Source organism: Calidris pugnax, unplaced genomic scaffold (assembly GCF_001431845.1).
Source record: "Calidris pugnax isolate Ruff unplaced genomic scaffold, ASM143184v1 scaffold106, whole genome shotgun sequence".
Lineage (NCBI taxonomy): Eukaryota > Metazoa > Chordata > Aves > Charadriiformes > Scolopacidae > Calidris > Calidris pugnax.
Genome location: NW_015090824.1, coordinates 143,526 through 165,800, shown reverse-complemented (window position 1 = coordinate 165,800; position 22,275 = coordinate 143,526). Strand labels below are relative to the sequence as shown.

At 46.2% G+C, this 22,275-nt stretch overlaps 1 protein-coding gene across 1 annotated transcript in view; it reads left to right on the top strand.

The window, feature by feature from the left end:
- UBE3B (ubiquitin protein ligase E3B) overlaps positions 1-21,908 on the top strand; it is a 37,920-nt gene extending 16,012 nt beyond the window's left edge. Inside the window, exons 9-27 of the mRNA XM_014940033.1 lie at positions 3,256-3,361; positions 4,117-4,237; positions 4,874-5,051; positions 5,501-5,670; positions 6,382-6,549; positions 7,364-7,535; positions 8,347-8,465; positions 9,510-9,624; positions 10,056-10,155; positions 10,743-10,862; positions 13,448-13,624; positions 13,713-13,823; positions 14,160-14,297; positions 14,702-14,767; positions 16,889-16,947; positions 18,850-19,032; positions 19,933-20,044; positions 20,400-20,492; positions 20,926-21,908. Coding sequence (XP_014795519.1) covers positions 3,256-3,361; positions 4,117-4,237; positions 4,874-5,051; positions 5,501-5,670; positions 6,382-6,549; positions 7,364-7,535; positions 8,347-8,465; positions 9,510-9,624; positions 10,056-10,155; positions 10,743-10,862; positions 13,448-13,624; positions 13,713-13,823; positions 14,160-14,297; positions 14,702-14,767; positions 16,889-16,947; positions 18,850-19,032; positions 19,933-20,044; positions 20,400-20,492; positions 20,926-21,117 — 2,500 coding nt within the window. The 3' untranslated portion in view covers positions 21,118-21,908. The remainder of the gene's footprint in view (positions 1-3,255; positions 3,362-4,116; positions 4,238-4,873; positions 5,052-5,500; positions 5,671-6,381; positions 6,550-7,363; positions 7,536-8,346; positions 8,466-9,509; positions 9,625-10,055; positions 10,156-10,742; positions 10,863-13,447; positions 13,625-13,712; positions 13,824-14,159; positions 14,298-14,701; positions 14,768-16,888; positions 16,948-18,849; positions 19,033-19,932; positions 20,045-20,399; positions 20,493-20,925) is intronic.
- Positions 21,909-22,275: the final 367 nt, after the last annotated feature.

Here is a 22,275-nt window from a genome sequence, read left to right as displayed (position 1 = left end):
AAACCCCTTTTTTGGGTTGAAATAAATCCCCCCTTTTTTTTTTTTTTTTTTTTTTTTTTTTTTTTTTTTTATTCCCAGAGATTTGAAAAGCTGTGCCGGTGTATTCTGAATAGTATGGATGTTGAGAATGAACCCAAGGTCAGCAGGATGTTTGTTTGTTGTTTGTTTTTTTTTTAGTTTGGGGGTGGGAGGGTTAGGTTATTTGGGGTTTTTCTTTTTTAATTCTACATGTGGGGATTTAGATTGGTGATATTTGAAATTCAGCTTTCAAAAGCCCCTGAACACTGCTGAGATTCCATGGTGAACGTTTGGGCATGACTTTTAGTATCCCTCTTTCCTATATACAGCTAGAGGAGTTAAAGGACAATTTCTTTCTGTGGTGGGTGAATGACTTGTGAACTCTGGGGAGAGAAAGTTCCACTTCTGGGCTCAGCAGGGCACTGAGGTGGTGGTTTTGTTATGAAGCTTTGTGTATTTTGCCAGTCTGTAGCACAATTACTAATCGCTGCTCCCCTTCGTATCCTGCCTTTCTCAGGTGTGGTACGTGTCCCTGGCGCTCTCCAAAGACCTCACACTCTTATGGATCAAACAGATCAAGGACATTTTGTGGTTTTGCTGTGAATTTCTCAAGCAGCTTAAGGTAAGAAACATTTTCTTTGTGTTCTGGCTCCCTGCGTTTAACGGTTCTGTAGTTTGGCACAAAGCTAATTTGATTTATTAACGTTGGTGGTTTTTATCACAGCCTGACATCTTACAAGACTCCAGACTGGTCAATTTGCACCTCACGATGCTTGTCACCTTCACAGACACTTCTACATGGAAAATCCTTCGGGGAAAAGGTTGGTGCATCCAATTCAATACTTGAACTTGCTATTTAAATCTGTGGAATGCTGTTTCTGTACCCTGTCTTTTCCCTGTGCTTACTGCGAAGATTCATTACACTTCCATGCTTGCACAAAGCATAGAATGGGTAGCGAGGGTTCCCTCAGGATTAGACAGGCTTTTCCCCTTGGAACAGCAATGGTTATATTTTTATAATGCTCCAAAATCTCACACACAAGAAGTGTCCAGAGAATAATGGAATATGATTTAAGCTCTGGGGTTTTGTAGGAAGTAGACAGAAAGATAGACAAAGATCATGAGGAAATCTGAGTCTTACACCTTAAAATAGATTTGATGTGAAATGCTGCTAAAATTGCCCTTTTGCATATAAGGGCAAGGACTTTGTGCAAGAAGGGCTTATGATATGGAATATGATTTAAGCTCTGGGGTTTTGTGGGGAAGTAGACATAGAAAGATAAACAAAGATCATGAGGAACCTTAAACAAGATCCTTACCCCTTAAACAAGATTTGACATGAAATGCTGCTAAATAAGGGCAAGGACTTTGTGCAAGAAGGACTTATGAATCGACAGACTGTTTTATGGGGTGTAAGGAAGTGAAGAGTGGAGCTGTGATGCTGATTTAGTAACATCAGTGTTTTAACCCGGAAGGTGAAACCCTGAGGCCTGCCATGAACCACATCTGCGCAAACATCATGGGACATCTAAATCAGAAGGGATTTTATTCTGTGCTGCAGGTCAGTCTTCAGCTGATACAGTTATGTCTTCTCTTTAGTCGAAACAAGCCCCGGTTCTGTGCTGTGCTGCTTGTTCTGAGGAAGCTTTTGTGATCTCTGTGGCGATGTGTTGGGGAGAAGCTGGTTGTGGAGCACTGATGTTTTCTATGTGGTCGTATTTTTCTTCAAAGCAGTAAAGCAGAGTCCAAATACACCATCTCCTTTTTGTCACTGTTGATGAATCCAGATCCTACTCAATCCTAATGAGATGGACAGAAAGGACTCTTGACTATTTTTCAAAACTTTGCTGCTGCCATTTTGTACATACTTGATTTGTTTACTGTTCTGTACGGGAAAGGAACTGATGCAATTTTTCTTGATCTTTTAAATGAGGATGATATTACCAGGCAGCTCTGAGCCCTGCCTGTTTATTTCAAAAGGCCTGGGAACTGTCTGAGTGCATGTCCTAGAGAAATAAGCACTGTAAAGTGTCTGATTTGATTGCGGTTTCTCTCTTATGCCATTATTAAGCTGAAGCCCTTCTAGTTCTGCCAAATGACTTGTGGTAACTGGTTTTTAGGTTGCTTTGGTGGTGTTCTTTTTCTCTGCTCTGAAAGTAAACATAAGATCTTTCAGGAGTAATTCTATCTTTCTGAGTACTGCAGGGGTTTTGGGTGGTTTTTGTTTTGTTTTTTAATTCCAGATTTTGCTAACTAATGGCTTGGCAAGATCCAGACCTTCCTTGTCCAAAGGCTCTTTGACTGCCATCTTCTCTCTCGCCTTGCGGTAAGGTGTCAGAGCTGCTTGGGATGATACACAGCCAAGTGTGTATTCATTGTGGGGTTTTTTGGAAGTTTTCTCATTCTGCCAATCTCTTTGTGCCACTGAGAGTTTCACCCCGATGAAGGAAACTGCTTTATGCAAATAACTCATTTTTTTCTGATCCATTTTCAGATCAGAATGCTCTTAAGTCAGTAATTAGTGTTAGTATGAGCCTAGACTTCAGAGGGCAGTTCCAGTTCAGAGTACCTGTGTCTCTTTTCTCTTGAACCCTCAGAAGGGATTGGAGTTCTCTAGACAAGTTCAGTTGTGCCTCCTTACTATCAACTGCTGATGCAGATGTTCTGTTACTCAATTTTCAGGGGCAAAGTTTGTCCCCAAAACAGAAGTTGGGTGCAGATTTTTCTAATGGTTCAGTCTGCTCTCTTATTTATAAGAAAAGTACATTATTACCCTGCCCTCGCCTCCACAGAGCCCATGTCTCTTCACTTTGGAAATCTGCAGCCACTAACGAGTGTTCTTTTAAGACTTCAGTTGTTAATTGTTAATCCCTTCTGTAGCTGTCACTGCTGGGATGATGAGGTGGTGATGTTCAGTAGAGTAGTAGAGGGTGTCCTTGAATGTCACTTAACATTTCCTAAGGAAAACAACCATTTAATCACTGGAGAAGAGGAATTTAGGAGATGAACCATGTAACATTTACAGTGCACTGGGTGGTGGGGATCTGTTTGGCTTATATTTCTTTGAGTCATAAGCAATGTTGTGAACTTGCTGTGATAACAGATGTGTAAGTGAAGAAGTTCTTTTTCCAGTGCTGTTTCTCATGTCACCTACCAGTTGTGAATGGGTCAGTTAAAGGCTGCATCATACTTTGCGAGGTCGCGTTCCTTGCGCTGAAGTTGTTGTTCTCTCTGTAGCCCCGTGGTTGCTGCGCAGTTTTCAGACAATCTGTTGAGGTCCTTTCTGATCCATATCATGTCTGTGCCTGCTATAATGACTCATCTTGCTACTCTAACACCTGAGGTAAGTGGGTGATGTAATAGTACCAAAAATCCGCTGAATATCACATAAGGCCACTTGTTATTCCATTTTATCAGCTCTTGGAACAGAGCATTGGTGTTTCAACTCTGTTGTGAGAGCATTTGAGTCTTACACCCTCTGCATACTTTGGGTTTCTAATATCACAGATTTAACACCAGTGGGATGATGTGCTGAACTGCCCTAAACTAACTAACGAAATAAATAAAAATAAAGGCACACAGACAGATTTAACACCAGTGGGATGATGTGCTGAACTGCCCTAAACTAACTAAATAAAATAAAAATAAAGGCGTGTGTGACACACAGCTTGAATTTTTATATGTCCTTATTCTTCCATTTGTGTAACCATAGGCAGAGCCAAAGCAAAAATCAGGCTGTTGCGTGGCAAAGGATCTGCGATGGTAGCTAGTTAGCTGTCCACTAATTAATTTAATTTGACAGCTCCTCTGTGTAGCTTGGTGCAGACAGGCAAATTTGGTGCCAAATGGGCGTTCTGTGTTCTTGCAGACAGACAGTTGCAAAGGTCTGTCTATGTCTAGAGCGTGGCCTATTCCCCTGCAAGGGTTTTTATTTCCTAGACCAGCTTCCTGCTAAACGCTCTCTTCAGTGCAACAGTCTCTATGTGCTGCTTTATTTTGGAAAGAAAAGACAATGCAGAATTGCTGTTGGCAGATGAGGTGTGGTGGTTCCGTGTGGGCACTTCTCAGCCTCACTGGCATTGAAATTCTGTCTTTCAGCGTCTGGTGGTGGTAGAATCTCATGATCTTTTCCGCAAGTTCATCCTGTATTTAAGTCGTGAAGCTCAATGCCGGGACGTCTGTGTGTGCCTGGAAGGGAGTCACACTCTTTGTTTGTTGGGTAAGCACCTCTAACACTTTTTTTTCTTTTTTTTTTTTCATTTTTACTGTGCTTGGAAGAGTCTTGAGTCATCTTTCTCCAACTCATCCTTTTTTTATCCTTATTTAGATAGTTTCTAAATAACAACTGAGAGATATTTTGGGATATTGCAAACATGTTTTAAGGCCCTTGCAAACGGAGGATGGGGCAGAGACTTGCTCTTGTGTGCATGTCATCATGTCTAAACTGTGAAGTATTATCTCCACCAGCTTTTCACTTGGAATCTGAGAAAGTCTTGCCGTGTAGCAGACTTGAATCAAACTTCCCTAACTGGCTGTGCTCCTGGAATATTTAAGTTCACATTATTGTAAAAGTAACAAGGGGAACAGTTGGAAGTTGGGAGTAACCATGGCTCATGGTAGTTTATAGCACTTTGTAGAAGAACAAGAAGGCTGCAGGAGGATGACCAAGTGACACACCACCTTAGTGACTGATGTGCACTGGAAATGGCTTGCTGCAGGGTGACCTCTAATAGTTGTTATACACAGAAATCCTCTCCTGGGCTTGAAAAGGGGTGTGAGTTCATTTCACATATTGTGTCTGTGCAGCATCTGTTCCTTCCTCTTTTAAGTCTTGCTGTTCTGGTCGTTCCACCAGGTAACCTTGTCTACTTGGGCTCCTTGAATGATAAAGTTCTTGAGGAGGAGACAGCTCATTTTGTGGGTGTGCTCATCCACATGCTCTCCTACTGCCAGAAGTACGTTTCACAAAAGAAATCCAACCTTACCCACTGGCATCCTGTTCTAGGCTGGTTTTCACAGACTGTGGATTATGGGTAAGTGGGGAGGACTAATGGTGATAGATGATTAAGCCTCTCTTTTTTATATTTTTCCTTTTTTTTTAATGCTGGTCATTAGTTACTGCAATGTGGTTTATGTTTTGAATTGAACAGTGTGACCCTATTCAGAATAACTTGGATATTTCAGCTAATGTCTGCACAATATAAACTGCTGCATTCATGTACAGACTATTACCCAAGGAAATTCGATTAGTATAGCTATTCAGAATAACTTGGATATTTCAGCTAATATCTGCACAATATGAACTGCTGCATTCATGTACAGACTATTATCCAACTATTAGTAGAGTTAAACTGGTAACCAGTGGCCATACTGGTACACTTGATACAGAACCTTTTTATCAGCTTTTCCTATGAGAACCATCTATAGGGGGGTGTTTTATTCCAGCCTGCCTTCTAACGTGTCTCTCTGACTTGTCTTTTAGATTGAACGAGTCCATGCCTCTGCTGACAAAGCAACTGCAGCATCTCTGGGGAGTCCACATGATCCGCATCCTCTTCAGTGATGTGCTCAGCAAGAAATTGCTGGAGAATCAGGAAATAGCTCCGCTGCCGACACAGCCGGTTTCCCCTCAGAACAGCCTACCTATGAAGAGTCAGTTTAGGAGGGTTGCTTTTTTGTGTGTGTCTGTGTGTACACGTGTCTCTCTCTTGCAGACTCCCAGGGCTTTGACTTTTCCTCTTGTGCTAAAAGCTTTGAGTAATTACTTGCAGCAGCAGCTGCTGCTTAGGTGGGTCTCTGGTCTAGGATGTGGTCTCTCCTATTTGCGATTCCTGCTCAAAATGCCTCTGTGACCTCGGGCAAGTCTCTTACTTTGGTGCTGGGAAAATATTTGCTTATTTTAGCGGGGTTTTTGGGGTTTTTTCATTGTTTCTCACATAGCTGAAGTCCTTACTGCATAAATTAGTACTTCCCAAGGCAAGATGGGAGCCCAGCTTCCCAGGTGAAAAGCAAGGTGAAGCTGGCTCACAGACCTGTGATGCATGGTCATTCTGCAGAAGAGTATTTGGGATAAGACAGCCATAATCTAGCTATTTTCTAGCTGCAGCCCATAGCATAGATGCTGTTGTCATTAGTTACTGCAGTTCTGGTAAGGTTTTAATGCCCCCACTGAGATATTCTGTTACTGGCAGCTGTACAGTGTTCTGCCAGAAAAGTCCACCAAAACCTCCTGTCTTGTGGAGTGACTTAGTCTGCTTAAAATCTTCTTTATTGTCTGGCTGCCAAGTGGCTGAGAATAAGAAGTGGTTTGGAAGAGCAGTTACCTCTCTTGAGCCAACATCTCACCTGCTTTTCTGTCACCAGATCTTTTCAAGAGAGCTTTCCAGAAGTCTGCCTCTGTCCGCAACATCCTCAAACCCGTTGGGGGCAAACGAGTGGACTCGGCAGAAGTGCAGAAGGTGTGCAGCATCTGTGTCCTCTACCAAACCACCCTCACAACCCTCACACAGATCCGCCTCCAGATACTCACAGGTCAGGGCCACATCTGCGCTTTTCAAATCGCTTAAAACGTGTAGAGAAAAAAAAAAAATAGATTTTTCTTATTAAATTCTGTTGACTTGTTGGTAGTTTTATTACTGACAACGGTTTATTGACTGGCTGGGTGGAAGGCTTGTTCCATCCTGAATCATACATCTGATCAATAACATTCATCACTTCTTTATCAAGCATTAACTCTCCAGAATACAAATTGAAGCCAGTTTTCCTATAATGAAACCTTGCTTACTCCATATCAAACTTAAGACTTGAGTCAGTGTTTTTGAGAAGCCTGGCAATATTAATCTTTATGTGGTGCAAACACTGAATGCTTTCATACATCTTAAGAACAAATTGCCTGTCCTGGGGATGGATGGAGGAGGAGATAAGGGCTCTTTTGGTCTAGTGGCTAGAGCAGAGGAATGAGTCTGGAGCATTAGATGCTTTGTTTGTGGCTATAGTGGTGACCACAGGTACAACCCCCTCCTTTAAGATGGCTGGAATGGTGATGGGATCACAGGAATTAATTATTTTCTAAAGCTGCAAGGTAATTAGCGGGAAAGGGCTTCAGATGTGCAAATGATTAATGCCTCGTTAAAAACTTTTTTTTCTGCTTTCCTGGTAATTTTACATTTCCCATTAATGCAGAAAGGCTTTGGGAGCCAAATGTGATGCTTATTTTCCCTTCGAGTAAAGTGGTGCTTTGCAAAAGGATCTTTCAGCCCCAGCTCACATTTGTCTCCCTGAGCCTGCATGAACAAACAGCAGAAAGAGCTTCTCTGAGTGCACTTAATATTTTTCTTTTTGCCAGGCCTCACTTACCTGGATGATCTGTTGCCCAAATTATGGGCTTTTATCTGTGAGCTGGGACCACAGGGCGGGTTAAAACTCTTCTTGGAGTGCTTGAATAATGATACGGAGGAATCCAAGAGGCTGCTGGCCATGTTGATGCTCTTCTGTGACTGCTCCCGCCACCTTATCACGTAGGTAGCAAGCAGAGGGTGCTCCCTGGATTTGTAAGGTGAACCTGGTGTGTTCCTCAAGTTTCAGGAGGAATAGTTAAGGTATTGCTGGCTTTGCATAAAGATAACGAGGCAGAGTAAAGGAGTAAGTGTTTCAGATAATCCTGAGAAATGAAGGACTTCAAAAGGACATTCCCCCTCAGCCACATGTGGCTTCAGGAATGTACTGCACCATCTATGGAGGCAGAAGAAGTGTTTCTTCTATTTCTTACGGTCAACAATTGTGTCAGTCCAAAGCAAATGCATCAATGAGTCCAGATAAGCTTTGAGGAACAATCTTACAACACTGCTGCAAGAAAAATCTCCAGCTTATGTGCTTCTGTTTAGAACTCCTGTGTTGTCTTGCTCATAAACTTACACAACACAAAAGGTGGGCAAGGGATGGAAAATCTCTTGCTTCTGTTTAGAACTCCTGTGTTGTCTTGTTCATAAACTTACACAACACAAAAGGTGGGGAGAAGGGGTGGAAAATCTCCTTTGCTGGTCAGCAGAGACAGTTTTCTTAGCTTGAACGGTGAAAAAGTTTTCTTGATAGGTCCTAAACTATGAAATACTGGCTTTGCTTGTGTATCAGACCTTTCACACTCTCCTGTGAGGAGCAGATATGGATCAAAATCAATAAATAAGGTTTAGCTGTTTATGACTTCAGATCCTCCTGGGTGTCAGTTGTCATAGAAATAAGAGCTGCTGCTAAAGGATAATGTGCCTTTATGAAAATTTCAAAAGGGAATTAAATTTACATTTGTGCATTTGCATTTGTTTTCTCCGATAGGATTCTTGATGACATAGAAGTCTACGAAGAGCAGATTTCATTCAAACTGGAAGAGCTTGTTACCATCTCATCTTTTCTGAATTCCTTTGTATTTAAGATGATCTGGGATGGAATTGTAGGTGAGTGCTTTCAGTAGCTGGAGTTGAGGTTACTATTAGAACAACATATAGGTCCTAAACTATGAAATACTGGCTTTGCTTGTGTATCAGACCTTTCACACTCTCCTGTGAGGAGCAGATATGGATCAAAATCAATAAATAAGGTTTAGCTGTTTATGACTTCAGATCCTCCTGGGTGTCAGTTGTCATAGAAATAAGAGCTGCTGCTAAAGGATAATGTGCCTTTATGAAAATTTCAAAAGGGAATTAAATTTACATTTGTGCATTTGCATTTGTTTTCTCCGATAGGATTCTTGATGACATAGAAGTCTACGAAGAGCAGATTTCATTCAAACTGGAAGAGCTTGTTACCATCTCATCTTTTCTGAATTCCTTTGTATTTAAGATGATCTGGGATGAACACCAGTGGGATTGCTTAAAGTAGCTGGAGTTGAGGTTACTATTAGAACAACAAATGGCATTAATTTTAGAATTTGAAGCTTCTGCTGATTATTACTTTGCACAAAAAACATACTACGTTGTGTGGCATGAGAATACGTCCCAGTCTTTCGGTGTCCAGATGCCGCTGTCATGCTTGGCACAAAATACAGTGCACTTTCCCTGTTTCCAAGAAGAATTTCTGTAACAGACATAATGAGCATGTTTATTTTTGCCATAGACTGAAGTTTAGTGTGACTGGGCTGTGTATTAGACAAGAATGTGATGTAGTGCTTTGAGAAAGCAGAACAGTCTTGCTAAGGGTCTACGTAGATATCTAGCATTAATCTATTTGCTGATATAATTTGGGTTCAGCTCAATTCCAGCAATTAGATGAGATAGTCCATTTCTGGCTCAGTTGGAGCTGGCTGAGATGGCTTTGATGTGGCTAAGAAGATCATCTGTCTTGTAGAAGGCACAAAATCTCTTCCTTCCCTCTGAGGGCGGTGGAGGTTAGGAGAGAGAAACCTGTCCTGTTCGTGTGGGGCAGATGATGAACGTGTTGCTCTCAGACACTCCTGTTACCCAGGGTGCTTGGACATTGTCACTTTGTTCCTTTTTGTTCAGAGAATGCCAGAGGGGAGACCCTGGAGCTGTTTCATTCTGTCCACGGCTGGCTCATGGTCCTGTACGAACGGGACTGCCGCAGGCGGTTTGCTCCCGAGGACCACTGGTTACGCAAGTAAGTGGCTCAAGGCAAGGATCATGCACAGCTGTGTCCTTGTCCCAGTGCTCCAGCATCCCTGTGAGTGGCTGGTTTGGGATCCCTTACTTTAGATTGAGTGTCTCTCGTTCTACCTTTGAGATCAAGGTCAGAACTGCTCCCTGCGGTTGCATTTAAGGACGTCCCTCCTTAAAAAAGCAAGAGAATTGTGCTTCTCTTCTGTGGTGTTGGGATTAGCTGCTGCTGATGGAGGGTGATGCTTTGAAATCTGACTCAGCACCTGACAGCTTGAGTGTGTCTGGCCTTCTTAGATTGTATACACTCGAGTCTATACAAAGACTTAAATTGTCTTTGAAATCGTTACAGGTTTCCTCTCTCTCCTACCCCCAGCTCTTTACCACACCTGGGCATTTCTCAGGGATCTCTGAATCTCTGCCTTTCTTTGTAAGGGACCTCAAACCCAGCGTGCTCTTCCAGGAGCTGGAAAAGGACAAGAAACGAGCCCAGCTGCTCCTGCAGTACATCCCGCACGTCATTCCCCACAAGAACGTGAGTGGGACGGGGGCAGAGGATGGAGGCTGAAAAGTTGGTGACCTGGGATGGAAGGGATGTGCATCCTGAGCATTTTGTGACGTGGAGCTTGTGATTGAAACGCTGGTTAAACAGAAGTCTTCTCTTTCCCTGCACTCTCCCCAATATATTTCTATTAAACTGTTTTGATTTCTCTCACTGGGAGAGAGCTTGTGTGTGTAGGCAGCTGCACAGAGTCAGCCCGCAGCGCACGATGGGGCTTTGGAGAATGTCTTTATGCAGAAAGCAGAATGTCTTCCTGGTAGGAAATCTGCAGAGATGACAGAATTTTATGTGGTGATAGGAAAGATGTTTTTGTTCTCAGTATTGTCAGTTCCCTGCCCTTCCCAAAGCAGAGTGTCAGGGATTTCTCTGTCCTGCTGGGAAACAAGGAGTTGGATCCCACTATATGTAGCGAGTAGGTCACAGTGGTGTCATTGGGCCCAGCTGGGAACAGGACAACCAAGAGCTAGTTCTGGTTGTGCATCAGGAGCATCTGAAATCCCTGCTGCTCCGGGGGATAAGGATCCTTGTGGATAAAAACTTACATTTGTTTTCTTTTTCAGAGGGTGCTGCTTTTCCGAAATATGGTTACAAAGGAGAAGGAGAAGCTTGGGCTGGTTGAAACCAGCTCGGCATCACCTCACGTCACACACATCACTATCCGCCGCTCACGTATGCTGGAGGTGAGGGACTTGGCTTGTGGAGGTCAACCAACAAGTCACTAACTTGACCTGATGAGGCTAAAGGATAATGTGCCTTTATGAAAATTTCAAAAGGGAATTAAATTTACATTTGTGCATTTGCATTTGTTTTCTCCGATAGGATTCTTGATGACATAGAAGTCTATGAAGAGCAGATTTCATTCAAACTGGAAGAGCTTGTTACCATCTCATCTTTTCTGAATTCCTTTGTATTTAAGATGATCTGGGATGGAATTGTAGGTGAGTGCTTTCAGTAGCTGGAGTTGAGGTTACTATTAGAACAACAAATGGCATTAATTTTAGAATTTGAAGCTTCTGCTGATTATTACTTTGCACAAAAAACATACTACGTTGTGTGGCATGAGAATACGTCCCAGTCTTTTGGTGTCCAGATGCCGCTGTCATGCTTGGCACAAAATACAGTGCACTTTCCCTGTTTCCAAGAAGAATTTCTGTAACAGACATAATGAGCATGTTTATTTTTGCCATAGACTGAAGTTTAGTGTGACTGGGCTGTGTATTAGACAAGAATGTGATGTAGTGCTTTGAGAAAGCAGAACAGTCTTGCTAAGGGTCTACGTAGATATCTAGCATTAATCTATTTGCTGATATAATTTGGGTTCAGCTCAATTCCAGCAATTAGATGAGATAGTCCATTTCTGGCTCAGTTGGAGCTGGCTGAGATGGCTTTGATGTGGCTAAGAAGATCATCTGTCTTGTAGAAGGCACAAAATCTCTTCCTTCCCTCTGAGGGCGGTGGAGGTTAGGAGAGAGAAACCTGTCCTGTTCGTGTGGGGCAGATGATGAACGTGTTGCTCTCAGACACTCCTGTTACCCAGGGTGCTTGGACATTGTCACTTTGTTCCTTTTTGTTCAGAGAATGCCAGAGGGGAGACCCTGGAGCTGTTTCATTCTGTCCACGGCTGGCTCATGGTCCTGTACGAACGGGACTGCCGCAGGCGGTTTGCTCCCGAGGACCACTGGTTACGCAAGTAAGTGGCTCAAGGCAAGGATCATGCACAGCTGTGTCCTTGTCCCAGTGCTCCAGCATCCCTGTGAGTGGCTGGTTTGGGATCCCTTACTTTAGATTGAGTGTCTCTCGTTCTACCTTTGAGATCAAGGTCAGAACTGCTCCCTGCGGTTGCATTTAAGGACGTCCCTCCTTAAAAAAGCAAGAGAATTGTGCTTCTCTTCTGTGGTGTTGGGATTAGCTGCTGCTGATGGAGGGTGATGCTTTGAAATCTGACTCAGCACCTGACAGCTTGAGTGTCTCTGGCCTTCTTAGATTGTATACACTCAAGTCTATACAAAGACTTAAATTGTCTTTGAAATCGTTACAGGTTTCCTCTCTCTCCTACCCCCAGCTCTTTACCACACCTGGGCATTTCTCAGGGATCTCTGAATCTCTGCCTTTCTTTGTAAGGGACCTCAAACCCAGCGTGCTCTTCCAGGAGCTGGAAAAGGACAAGAAACGAGCCCAGCTGCTCCTGCAGTACATCCCGCACGTCATTCCCCACAAGAACGTGAGTGGGACGGGGGCAGAGGATGGAGGCTGAAAAGTTGGTGACCTGGGATGGAAGGGATGTGCATCCTGAGCATTTTGTGACGTGGAGCTTGTGATTGAAACGCTGGTTAAACAGAAGTCTTCTCTTTCCCTGCACTCTCCCCAATATATTTCTATTAAACTGTTTTGATTTCTCTCACTGGGAGAGAGCTTGTGTGTGTAGGCAGCTGCACGGAGTCAGCCCGCAGCGCACGATGGGGCTTTGGAGAATGTCTTTATGCAGAAAGCAGAATGTCTTGCTGGTAGGAAATCTGCAGAGATAATAGAATTTTATGTGGTGATAGGAAAGATGTTTTTGTTCTCAGTATTGTCAGTTCCCTGCCCTTCCCAAAGCAGAGTGTCAGGGATTTCTCTGTCCTGCTGGGAAACAAGGAGTTGGATCCCACTATCTCTAGCGAGTAGGTGACAGTGGTGTCATTGGGCCCAGCTGGGAACAGGACAACCAAGAGCTAGTTCTGGTTGTGCATCAGGAGCATCTGAAATCCCTGCTGCTCCGGGGGATAAGGATCCTTGTGGATAAAAACTTACATTTGTTTTCTTTTTCAGAGGGTGCTGCTTTTCCGAAATATGGTTACAAAGGAGAAGGAGAAGCTTGGGCTGGTTGAAACCAGCTCGGCATCACCTCACGTCACACACATCACTATCCGCCGCTCACGTATGCTGGAGGTGAGGGACTTGGCTTGTGGAGGTCAACCAACAAGTCACTAACTTGACCTGATGAGAATGGGGTGTGAATATGGTTTGGTTTTTTTCTTCTCTGTGGGTGCTGAGGGATCCAGAGCCACTTCTGTTTGCTTGATGTTACAGGAAAATGCTGGACCTTAGTTCAGTTCTGACTGCTACAAACCTGGAGTTTTGACCAGGAAAGATACCAGTCTTTTGAGGCACAAAATTCAATGACAAATGAAGATATCTGTGGTGTTTCTGTCTCCTGTCTCTGCCGCAAGTCTGCGGGGGTGTTTCACGTGTCTTGATTGTCCTCTGCCTCTTCTGGTCTGTGTAGGACGGGTATGAACAGCTACGGCAGCTCTCCCAGAATGCCATGAAGGGAGTCATCAGAGTGAAGTTTGTGAACGATCTGGGTGTCGATGAGGCTGGTATCGATCAAGATGGTGTCTTCAAAGAGTTTCTGGAAGAGATCATAAAGAAGGTGTTTGACCCTGCACTCAACTTGTTCAAGGTGGGACACGGTGCTGTAAATGTTGGCCGTGATGACCTGTTGCAGAGAGAAGACGACTCACGGTACTGTTATTCCTGTTTGTGTGCAGACAACCAGTGGTGATGAGAGGCTTTATCCATCCCCAACGTCCTACATTCATGAGAACTACCTACAGCTCTTTGAGTTTGTGGGGAAGATGCTTGGGAAGGCCGTGTATGAGGTGAGCCAAAAGGACCACGTTAGGATGTTGTCACTGTTGGTGTAGCTCTGTTCAGAGGCAGTTCCCTGGTGGTGCCCCTTGCCTTTGAGACCCTCTCCACATAAGGTAGTTCTTTAAAAGGAGACATGGAATTTCCCTGTTGCTTTTTGGCACCTGCTCCACTAATTCATGGATTTTTAGGAGGATGTAGTTTTCTTAGCTGATTTCAATCAGCTGCATTTCAAGTCTTCCATCTTGTTCCACAACTCCTGACCTGCCTGCAGGCCTCATAAGTGACCAAAGATGTTGTACATAACAAGCATTGGGACCTCACCTATACTTTCTTATTGTCCTTAGGGAATAGTTGTGGATGTACCATTTGCTTCCTTCTTTTTGAGTCAGCTGCTTGGGCACCACCACAGTGTCTTCTACAGCTCCGTAGATGAACTTCCCTCCTTGGACTCTGAGTTCTATAAAAATCTCACTTCAATTAAGGTTGGTGTGTTACTTTTCCTGCTGTTCAACTGCCTTATTGCTGGCTGCTGCGAAAGATACTAGAATTGCAAATGCCTTTGGGGTACTGGTCATCTTTAAAAGCACCCTGGAAGTAATTCGTGATTCTGAGGAAGATTGACAGGTGGCTGCCCAGTGTTTTTACTGGGGTAAAAGGGATGAGAAAGGAGTCTGAAGGTGTAAACCTGGGCTGGCAAGCAGGAAATCCCAACTTTTAGCCTCAGCTCTTGTGCAGTCTCCCCATAACCTAGAGCAACTCATGTATTTGTTATGCTTTGGTGCCTTGTGCCTGCTGGGAATCACTTAGTGGAAGAGTAATAAATGCAGAGCTGCTGTTCCTGCTGCTGAGCACTGACCTTCTTTCCCTTTCTCTGTTGTTCCTTTAGCGTTATGATGGTGATATCAGTGACCTGGGCTTAACGCTGTCCTATGACGAAGATGTGATGGGTCAGGTAGGTTTTTATTCAATGACTGTGTTAGACCTTATCTCTGCTTTGTTAAGATAGACCTGCAGCCTGACTCTCCAGCAGAAGACAGCTTTTCTTCTTTGCTGAGCTTTCTGAGAGCTGGTCTTGCACATCTAGAAGTCAGGCAGCCTGTCCAAGCTCATGCTACAGTGTTTTTTACTTTGGTGCTTGCATTTGAGTATGTCAGGTGGATGCTCCGTGTGGCACATCTGAACAAGAGTCCTGAGGGGACTGGCTATTAAATGACCTTGTGTTTGATTGTGGTCAGGGCTTAGCTCTGCTCTCCATTTACAAAAAAAAAAATAAAAATGCCTGTGCTGAAAGGCTGGCTCAGCTTCAGAGGTTCTCTGAACTCAGCCATAGGATTCTGCGGCTTCGTTCAATATTTAGCTGTGGGCAGAGAACAGTTTTTTCCATAAAAAGGTTGCCCTCTGACCCTTAATTTTTCTAGTGCCAGGATTTTTTCTTTTATAGTAGAAAAACATTGTGCACTTCCCTGCATAACTGGTTTTCCCCTCTTTTTAAAAAAGAAGAATCTGTGTGAGTAGGGAGGAATTCCTTTTCTTTAAAGGTAGCTGTTTCCATCAGAGAAACTTGAAAATGTGTGAGGAGGTCACTTGGCCTTGAGAAGAAGAGGCTGTTTGTCAGTCCCTCATGAAGGCTTGAAGGTTCTTGGTTGCGCTTGTGCCTTGGGTTCTGTGATGTGTGCTTAGCTGGAAAATAAGGATAGACAAGATAAAAATGCCTGTGCTGTCTGTGTGTGCTGTTGCTGCTGCAAATTCACTGGGGAGACCCCAGCTGGCACCAAGCCTGAGCACTGTTAGTGTAGATCCAGTGACACAGAGCTCAGAGACCCCTGAGTTGTGGAGTGTTTATCTGGGGCAACTTGTCCTTGAGAGCTTTGTGTGCTGCAGTTCCTTATTCCTAAGCCTGGCTGGTTTGGACCTGGGTTGCGTATGTCTGAGAGCAGCAAAAGCAGAATAATTGCACCTGCAAAGCTGTGAGGGTGAATGGGAAGACGTCTAAGTTGTCTTCTACAGCTGAGTCTTCTTCTACAGCCCTGCTCCACGTGGCTGTGTCCACTGCACAGTGGGCTCAACACCTTGTGCTGCCTCAGGGCTGCTGAGGTTTCAGTCTTGAGGTTTTTTCCACCTTAAAAATGACAGTAGGAAACAGCATATGAGAGCCCAGGAATAAGACATTAGAGGACTCCTGTCTGCCTTGTGCTTTGGGCATGCTGAAGCAGCCAGGTGGAGTAGCCCTGCGGTTCCTGAATGAACTTGTGTGTCCCTACTAGGTACAACTCTGGGTGCAGGGAAGCTGAGCTCATTCCCAAGGTCCATTCTGACCTTGGAAGTCACCTGGAACTGGAGCACAGAGGCCACTGTAATGTGGGAATAATGACTTTCTACCTCTTAGTGTTGGTGCACAGATGAGTCATGACTCTGTTGCTGTAGGAAGCACCCAGAGGGTCCCTGCTGCTGTCTCTGTGTTGGTGCACAGATGAGTCATGACTCTGTCACTGTAGGAAGCACCCAGAGGTCCCTGCTGCTGTCTCCGAGCAGCGCTGTCGGCTGAGCACCAGGCCCTGACCAGGCAGGGAGGAGATGCTTCCCCGCTGTCCCACTGTCTGAGCGTTCTCCTCTTCATGCCTTGAGTGCCCAGCTTGAGGGACAGTGAGTTCTGTCACTGGGGTGGCCCCAGAGGAGACCTGTGGAGCAGACAGCTCTGGATTGTGCTGTTTGAGCTGTGGGAAGGCTCTGAGCTCGTTCAGCCTCTGGATTGTGGGATTGTGACAGTCCCCCAGGGCCCCCAGAATTGATTTGTGTGCAGTTCAGCAGTGATGGATTGGGCTGGAGAGGAGGCTTCTTCGAAGAAGGGCGGGCTCCACTGGTGGGAGAGTCAGAGTTCCCTACTGTTCAATTACCATGTTAATAGCTGAGTGAAACTGGTTCAAGGCAGAAGCGGGATTATTACTTAAATTTTAAATCCTACTGTTTTATTGTAAAAATAAATGTTTTATGGGGAGGTAAGAGCTTAGCGTGGCATTTCTTTTCCATTGTGGTTCCAGGCAGTAATTAGCAATACAATCATTTCTTCCCTCAGCTTGTTTGCCATGAACTCGTTCCTGGAGGGAAGACCATTCCCGTTACCAATGAAAATAAGTAAGTACAGCAATTAGATTTTTAAGGTCACCACTGCAAAATACTTTATTCTAGTTCCTTGGGCTTGCATCTGGAATGAATTGAGATAGATTGGAGTAGAAGGAGCACATAAATATCTTAATAGAATTTACTGGTTACAGTTCATCGGCAGAAATTGTATTAAATTCGATTTGCAAAATAAAAATTGACAATTTACTTCTTGAAACAGCGCTTCTGAGGTCAAAGGCACACAGTCTGTGAGATTCTGCAGGATTTAATGACGGTGATAGATACAGACAGATGGATTCAAAGCAATTCAGGCACACAGTCGTGAACATAGAGGGCACAGATGCTCAAAGACACCTTGGAGCAGACAGATCTTCTCAGAATGATAACATGTGGCAGTTGTATAAAGCACTGTTCTTCAGAGGAGACAGTGGTGAATTCAAATGTAGTCGACAGTCGTATTTTAGACACAGGAAATCAGAGGAGACACTGAGCCCTGTAGCTATTTTCACAGATAACCGGCTTTTAGATAGTTATCGTAAATGTCAACTCCGGAGCCTGAAAACCAAACCCACCTTTTTGTTCCCTTCGTTGTTTTTTTTTCCTTCTCTATACCCTTCAGTGATCATAAAAGCGGGATAAAATATCTATTAAGCAGATGTGTGTTTGAGCTGGTAATCTGGGGGTTGTTCTCTTTAATGGCAAGTGAAAGCTGGATCCTACCTGAGGATTTGTCTTTGTTAGTCGTGCTTTGCAATCCCATGTTCCCAGTCTTTTCCCTCCTTGAGCTCTGACCAGGGAGTTTGCATCTGAAAAGATCTTTCTCTGGCTTGTCAGAAGTCAGCTCAGGGAGAGAGTTGAAAGTCCTGTGTGTTGCTCCACTCGCTTACAGGGGGAGCTTTGAAGCTTTTGTGCCGATGCGCACACAAATTGGTAGGTGGGAGGGAGCAGGAGAAGCAATCTGGGAACAGTTCTGTCTCTTAATGGTGGAGTGAGGTTCTCTGGCTGAAAACCCAGTCGACATGACTGTGGTGGTGTCTGCCTGGGAGCTGATGGAGGAGAATCAGCAAGCTTAGCTGGTTTGACTGTTGGTGAGAAGAGAAAGCCTGATGCTGCCTCCCTCTAATAAACAGTCCACCTCTTCCATGGAATCATAGAATGGTGTGGGTTGGAAGGGACCTTAAAGATCATCCAGTTCCCACCCCCTGCCCTGGGCAGGGACACCTCCCACCACACCAGGTTGCTCCAAGCCCCCTCCAACCTGGCCTTGAACCCCTCCAGGGATGGGGCAGCCACAGCTTCTCTGGGCAACCTGGGCCAGGCTCTCACCACCCTCACAGCAAAGAATTTCATCCTAATATCTAATGTAAATCTAATATCTAATCTTCCATACTCGCCCTCACAGGAAATAATTTCATCCTAATATCCAATGTAAATCTAATATCTAATCTTCCGTACTCCTGGGATGAAGGTGGAAATCTCCTAAGTGGGTTTTTTTTGGTGTGTGGATTCTCCAGCCATGGGTTTCAGCGCAGGTGGCATCAGAGCCCAGAGAGTTGTTCTTTCAAACCTAGGGAAGTGCCTGTGCCTGGGAATCTGATTCTTTAAAGAGGAGTATCCAGCCAAAGTTGATCAAGTGTTATTAAAGCCAGTAAGTTGTTTGGTTGGAAAGAAGCTCTAAGAAAAGAGTAGACAGTCCCAGAGGCAGGATGTGGGGGGCAAAGTCTGGGCAGAAGAGCAGCTTTTTCTGTTTAAATAAAGAGCAGGGCCCTGGAAGGAAAATTACATTGTATTTCCAGGCAGTGTTAGTCCCTGTTGGGCTGGAGAGACAGGTCAGCAGCCCTGTTCCTGCCCTGGTGAGGTGGTTGTCCATTGCTGCTGCTCCTCCCTCACTGCCACCTTCCCTGTCACACACAGGATCAGCTACATCCATCTCATGGCTCACTTTCGGATGCACACCCAAATCAAGAGTCAGACGGCGGCGCTCATCAGTGGATTCAGGTCGATCATTAAGCCTGAATGGATCCGTATGTTTTCCGCACCGGAGCTGCAGCGGCTGATCTCCGGTGACAACGCCGAGATTGACCTCGAGGACTTGAAGTAAGTGAGCAACTCGGTCTGCTGGTCTTCTCACTCAACAAACCCAGCCGTTTTATTGCCTAGCTCTTTGGAGGTTTGCAGGAGACTCGACTCCTTCTCAACCTTCATAGAATCATAGAATTGCCCAGGCCGGAAGGGACCTCCAAAGGTCATCTAGTCCGACCCCCCCGCAGTCAGCAGGGACACCCCCAACTAGACCAGGTTGCCCAGGGCCTCATCGAGCCTCACCTTGAATATCTCCAGGGATGGGGCCTCAACCACCTCCCTGGGCAACCTGTTCCAGTGCTCCACCACCCTCACAGTGAAGAACCCTCTCCTCATCTCCAGTCTAAATCTGTTCCCCTCCAGCTTGAAGCCATTGTCCCTCGTCCTGTCACTGCAGGTCTTTCTAAACAGGCTCTCCCCAGCCTTCCTGTAGCCCCCTCAGGTACTGGAAGGCTGCTATTAGGTCTCTCCGGAGCCTCCTCTTCTCCAGGCTGAACATCCCCAGCTCCCTCAGCCTGTCCTTGTAGCAGAGGTGCTCCATCCCCCTGATCATCCTTGTGGCCCTCCTCTGGACCCTCTCCATCAGGTCCATGTCCTTCAGCTTCTAATGGAAATTTGAGGAGCAGACAGAAACGAATGGAGCCAAAGAGCACATTCCTTAAAGCTAATTTGGACAAAGTGCTAATGAATGGGGAGGGCCCTTTATTCCACTGGTTCCCGAGTGCAGAATTTCTCTCTGCCCTTTCCTTTTCTCTGATCAAGTGCCCCCTAAGCATCAGTGGGGGCTCAGTGCTGGCAGCCTGGGCTGTAGCAGTGAACCCTGACTTGTGGCAGGTATCGATCCCTCCAGCACTTGCAGCTGTGACCCTCCTGCTACAGTGGGACATGAGCCTGTCACGACCTTTCTCTCCCCAGAAAACACACGGTTTACTACGGGGGCTTCCACGGGAGTCACCGGGTCATTATTTGGCTGTGGGACATCTTAGCCAACGACTTCAGCCCTGAGGAAAGAGCCATGTTTCTCAAGGTAAATACAATAATTTGGGGTGGTTGGGGCAGTGCTGTTCTCCTCCTGTTGGCTGGGTGCTTTCTGCACTGATAGGAGGAGTGTCAGAACGCTTGATGCCTCAAAATCAACATCCTGCTCCCCTGCAGAGGGGCAGCCATGGAAGCAGAGTTCCTCTAAACGCTCTTGTGTCACCATGAATAGTCCTTTTTTCAAAGGCCAGCAGGGCTGTGCACTAAAGCTCAGCAGTGTTGTGCAGTGGGGTGCTCAGATGCCAGTCCAAGCAGCTGCCTGCCGTGCCTGCGTTACCCGCGTGTCTGTTACAGCCCGGCTGCTCTCGCTGTGCCTGTCTTTCACTCTCCCTCACTTTTTTCAGTTTGTTACCAGCTGCTCCAGGCCTCCACTTTTGGGCTTTGCCTACCTCAAGCCTCCTTTTTCCATCCGCTGCGTGGAAGTCTCTGATGATCAGGTAGGCACCCTGCTTGCTCTCGTGTCTCCTGCATTCCTCTGGAGGCCTCCTGCCCTGCCCAGCATCCTCATCTCCAGCTAGGAAACTCTTAAGGCATAAAGGTAGATGCTATATAGGGCAAGATGAAAACAACCTTAGGCTAACAGGGTGCATGTGGCTGCATCTACCTCCTCCCACACCCAGCAGCACTTGGGCTCTTATTGCCTGACTCCTGGGTTGTGTTTTCTCCTCGGGACCTCCCTCTGCCCCCTGCGACAGGACCCTGTGTGTGTAATGGCAGTTGGGGTTCCAAGAGAAGCCCCTTTCTAGCTGTTGGTGGAGGGGGGAGGACAGGGCTTTGAGGTTTGGCTCCCCCTGTTCCCAACAGTTGGGTTTTGCTCAGAAGGAGCAGGGCAGAGAAGTGCAAGGGAGCTGTATTTGTGCCCTGCTGCAGGACACGGGTGACACGCTGGGCAGCGTGCTACGGGGCTTCTTCACAATCCGCAAGAAAGAGCCGGGTGGGCGGCTCCCGACCTCCTCCACCTGTTTCAACCTCCTCAAGCTTCCCAACTACAGCAAGAAGAGCATCCTGCGGGAGAAGCTGCGCTACGCCATCAGCATGAACACTGGCTTCGAGCTGTCCTAGCTGCCCTGGACTCTGCGATGGGGGGCTGGCTCTTCAGAGCTGCTGACTGCTGCTGGAGGTGGGAGACCTTCGCTCCCGGAGGGTGGATCAGCTCCGCCAGGGCCGACTGCTCGCTCGAGGGCTGGAGAGATGCAGCTTGATAATAAAGGTTTGCAGGGAAGAGCTGCTGGGCCAGACGGGGCTTGGCTCTTCTTGGGCACTTCTCCAGGATGAAGGAGGTGATGGGGCCTGACCCAATACACTTCACTTGACACCCACGTAAATCGTCTTTAAAAGCAAACCCCGGGGGAGCGTAAAAGGAACATTAAAAGTGCCAGTCAGATTAGTGACAGTAATACCCCCCCAGCAGGCTCTGCACTCTGGGCAGCTGCTGCTGCGGGAGTGGTTCTTTTTTCCTTTCCCAGGAGATGATCCAGTTTCTTGCTGGGTGGAAGTCAGCCTGTGGGAAGCTGCACAAAGGCAGAAACGGGACAGAGCCCACCAGGAGACGAGCGTGAGGCCGCGGTGTTGGACGTGCCACAAATGGGCACCGTTTACTCAGGGCAGGTACCGTGGGGGGGCTTCCTGAGGTCTTTGCTCTGTGCAAGGCCCTTGGTGTTTCTCTCAGAGAAGGAACCACTGGCCCAGGACTCGAGAAGCAGCAGGTTAAACGCAAGCAGATGGACCCTGCCATTCTCAGGAAGGTTTTGGAGTGCTGTAGGTTAAGAGCTCAAGCAGCAGGTGTGGGGGTCAGCATGCTGAGCCAGCTGTGCCTCTGCCAAGCTCTTGCCAGAGCCTGTGCTTTGGACGAACGAAAGGCAGAAACGGGACAGAGCCCACCAGGAGACGAGCGTGAGGCCGCGGTGTTGGACGTGCCACAAATGGGCACCGTTTACTCAGGGCAGGTACCGTGTGGGGGCTTCCTGAGGTCTTTGCTCTGTGCAAGGCCCTTGGTGTTTGTCTCAGAGAAGGAACCACTGGCCCAGGACTCGAGAAGCAGCAGGTTAAACGCAAGCAGATGGACCCTGCCATTCTCAGGAAGGTTTTGGAGTGCTGTAGGTTAAGAGCTCAAGCAGCAGGCATGGGGGTCAGCGTGCTGAGCCAGCTGTGCCTCTGCCAAGCTCTTGCCAGAGCCTGTGCTTTGGATGAACGTGGTGGTTGTCTGAATTTGCTCAGGAG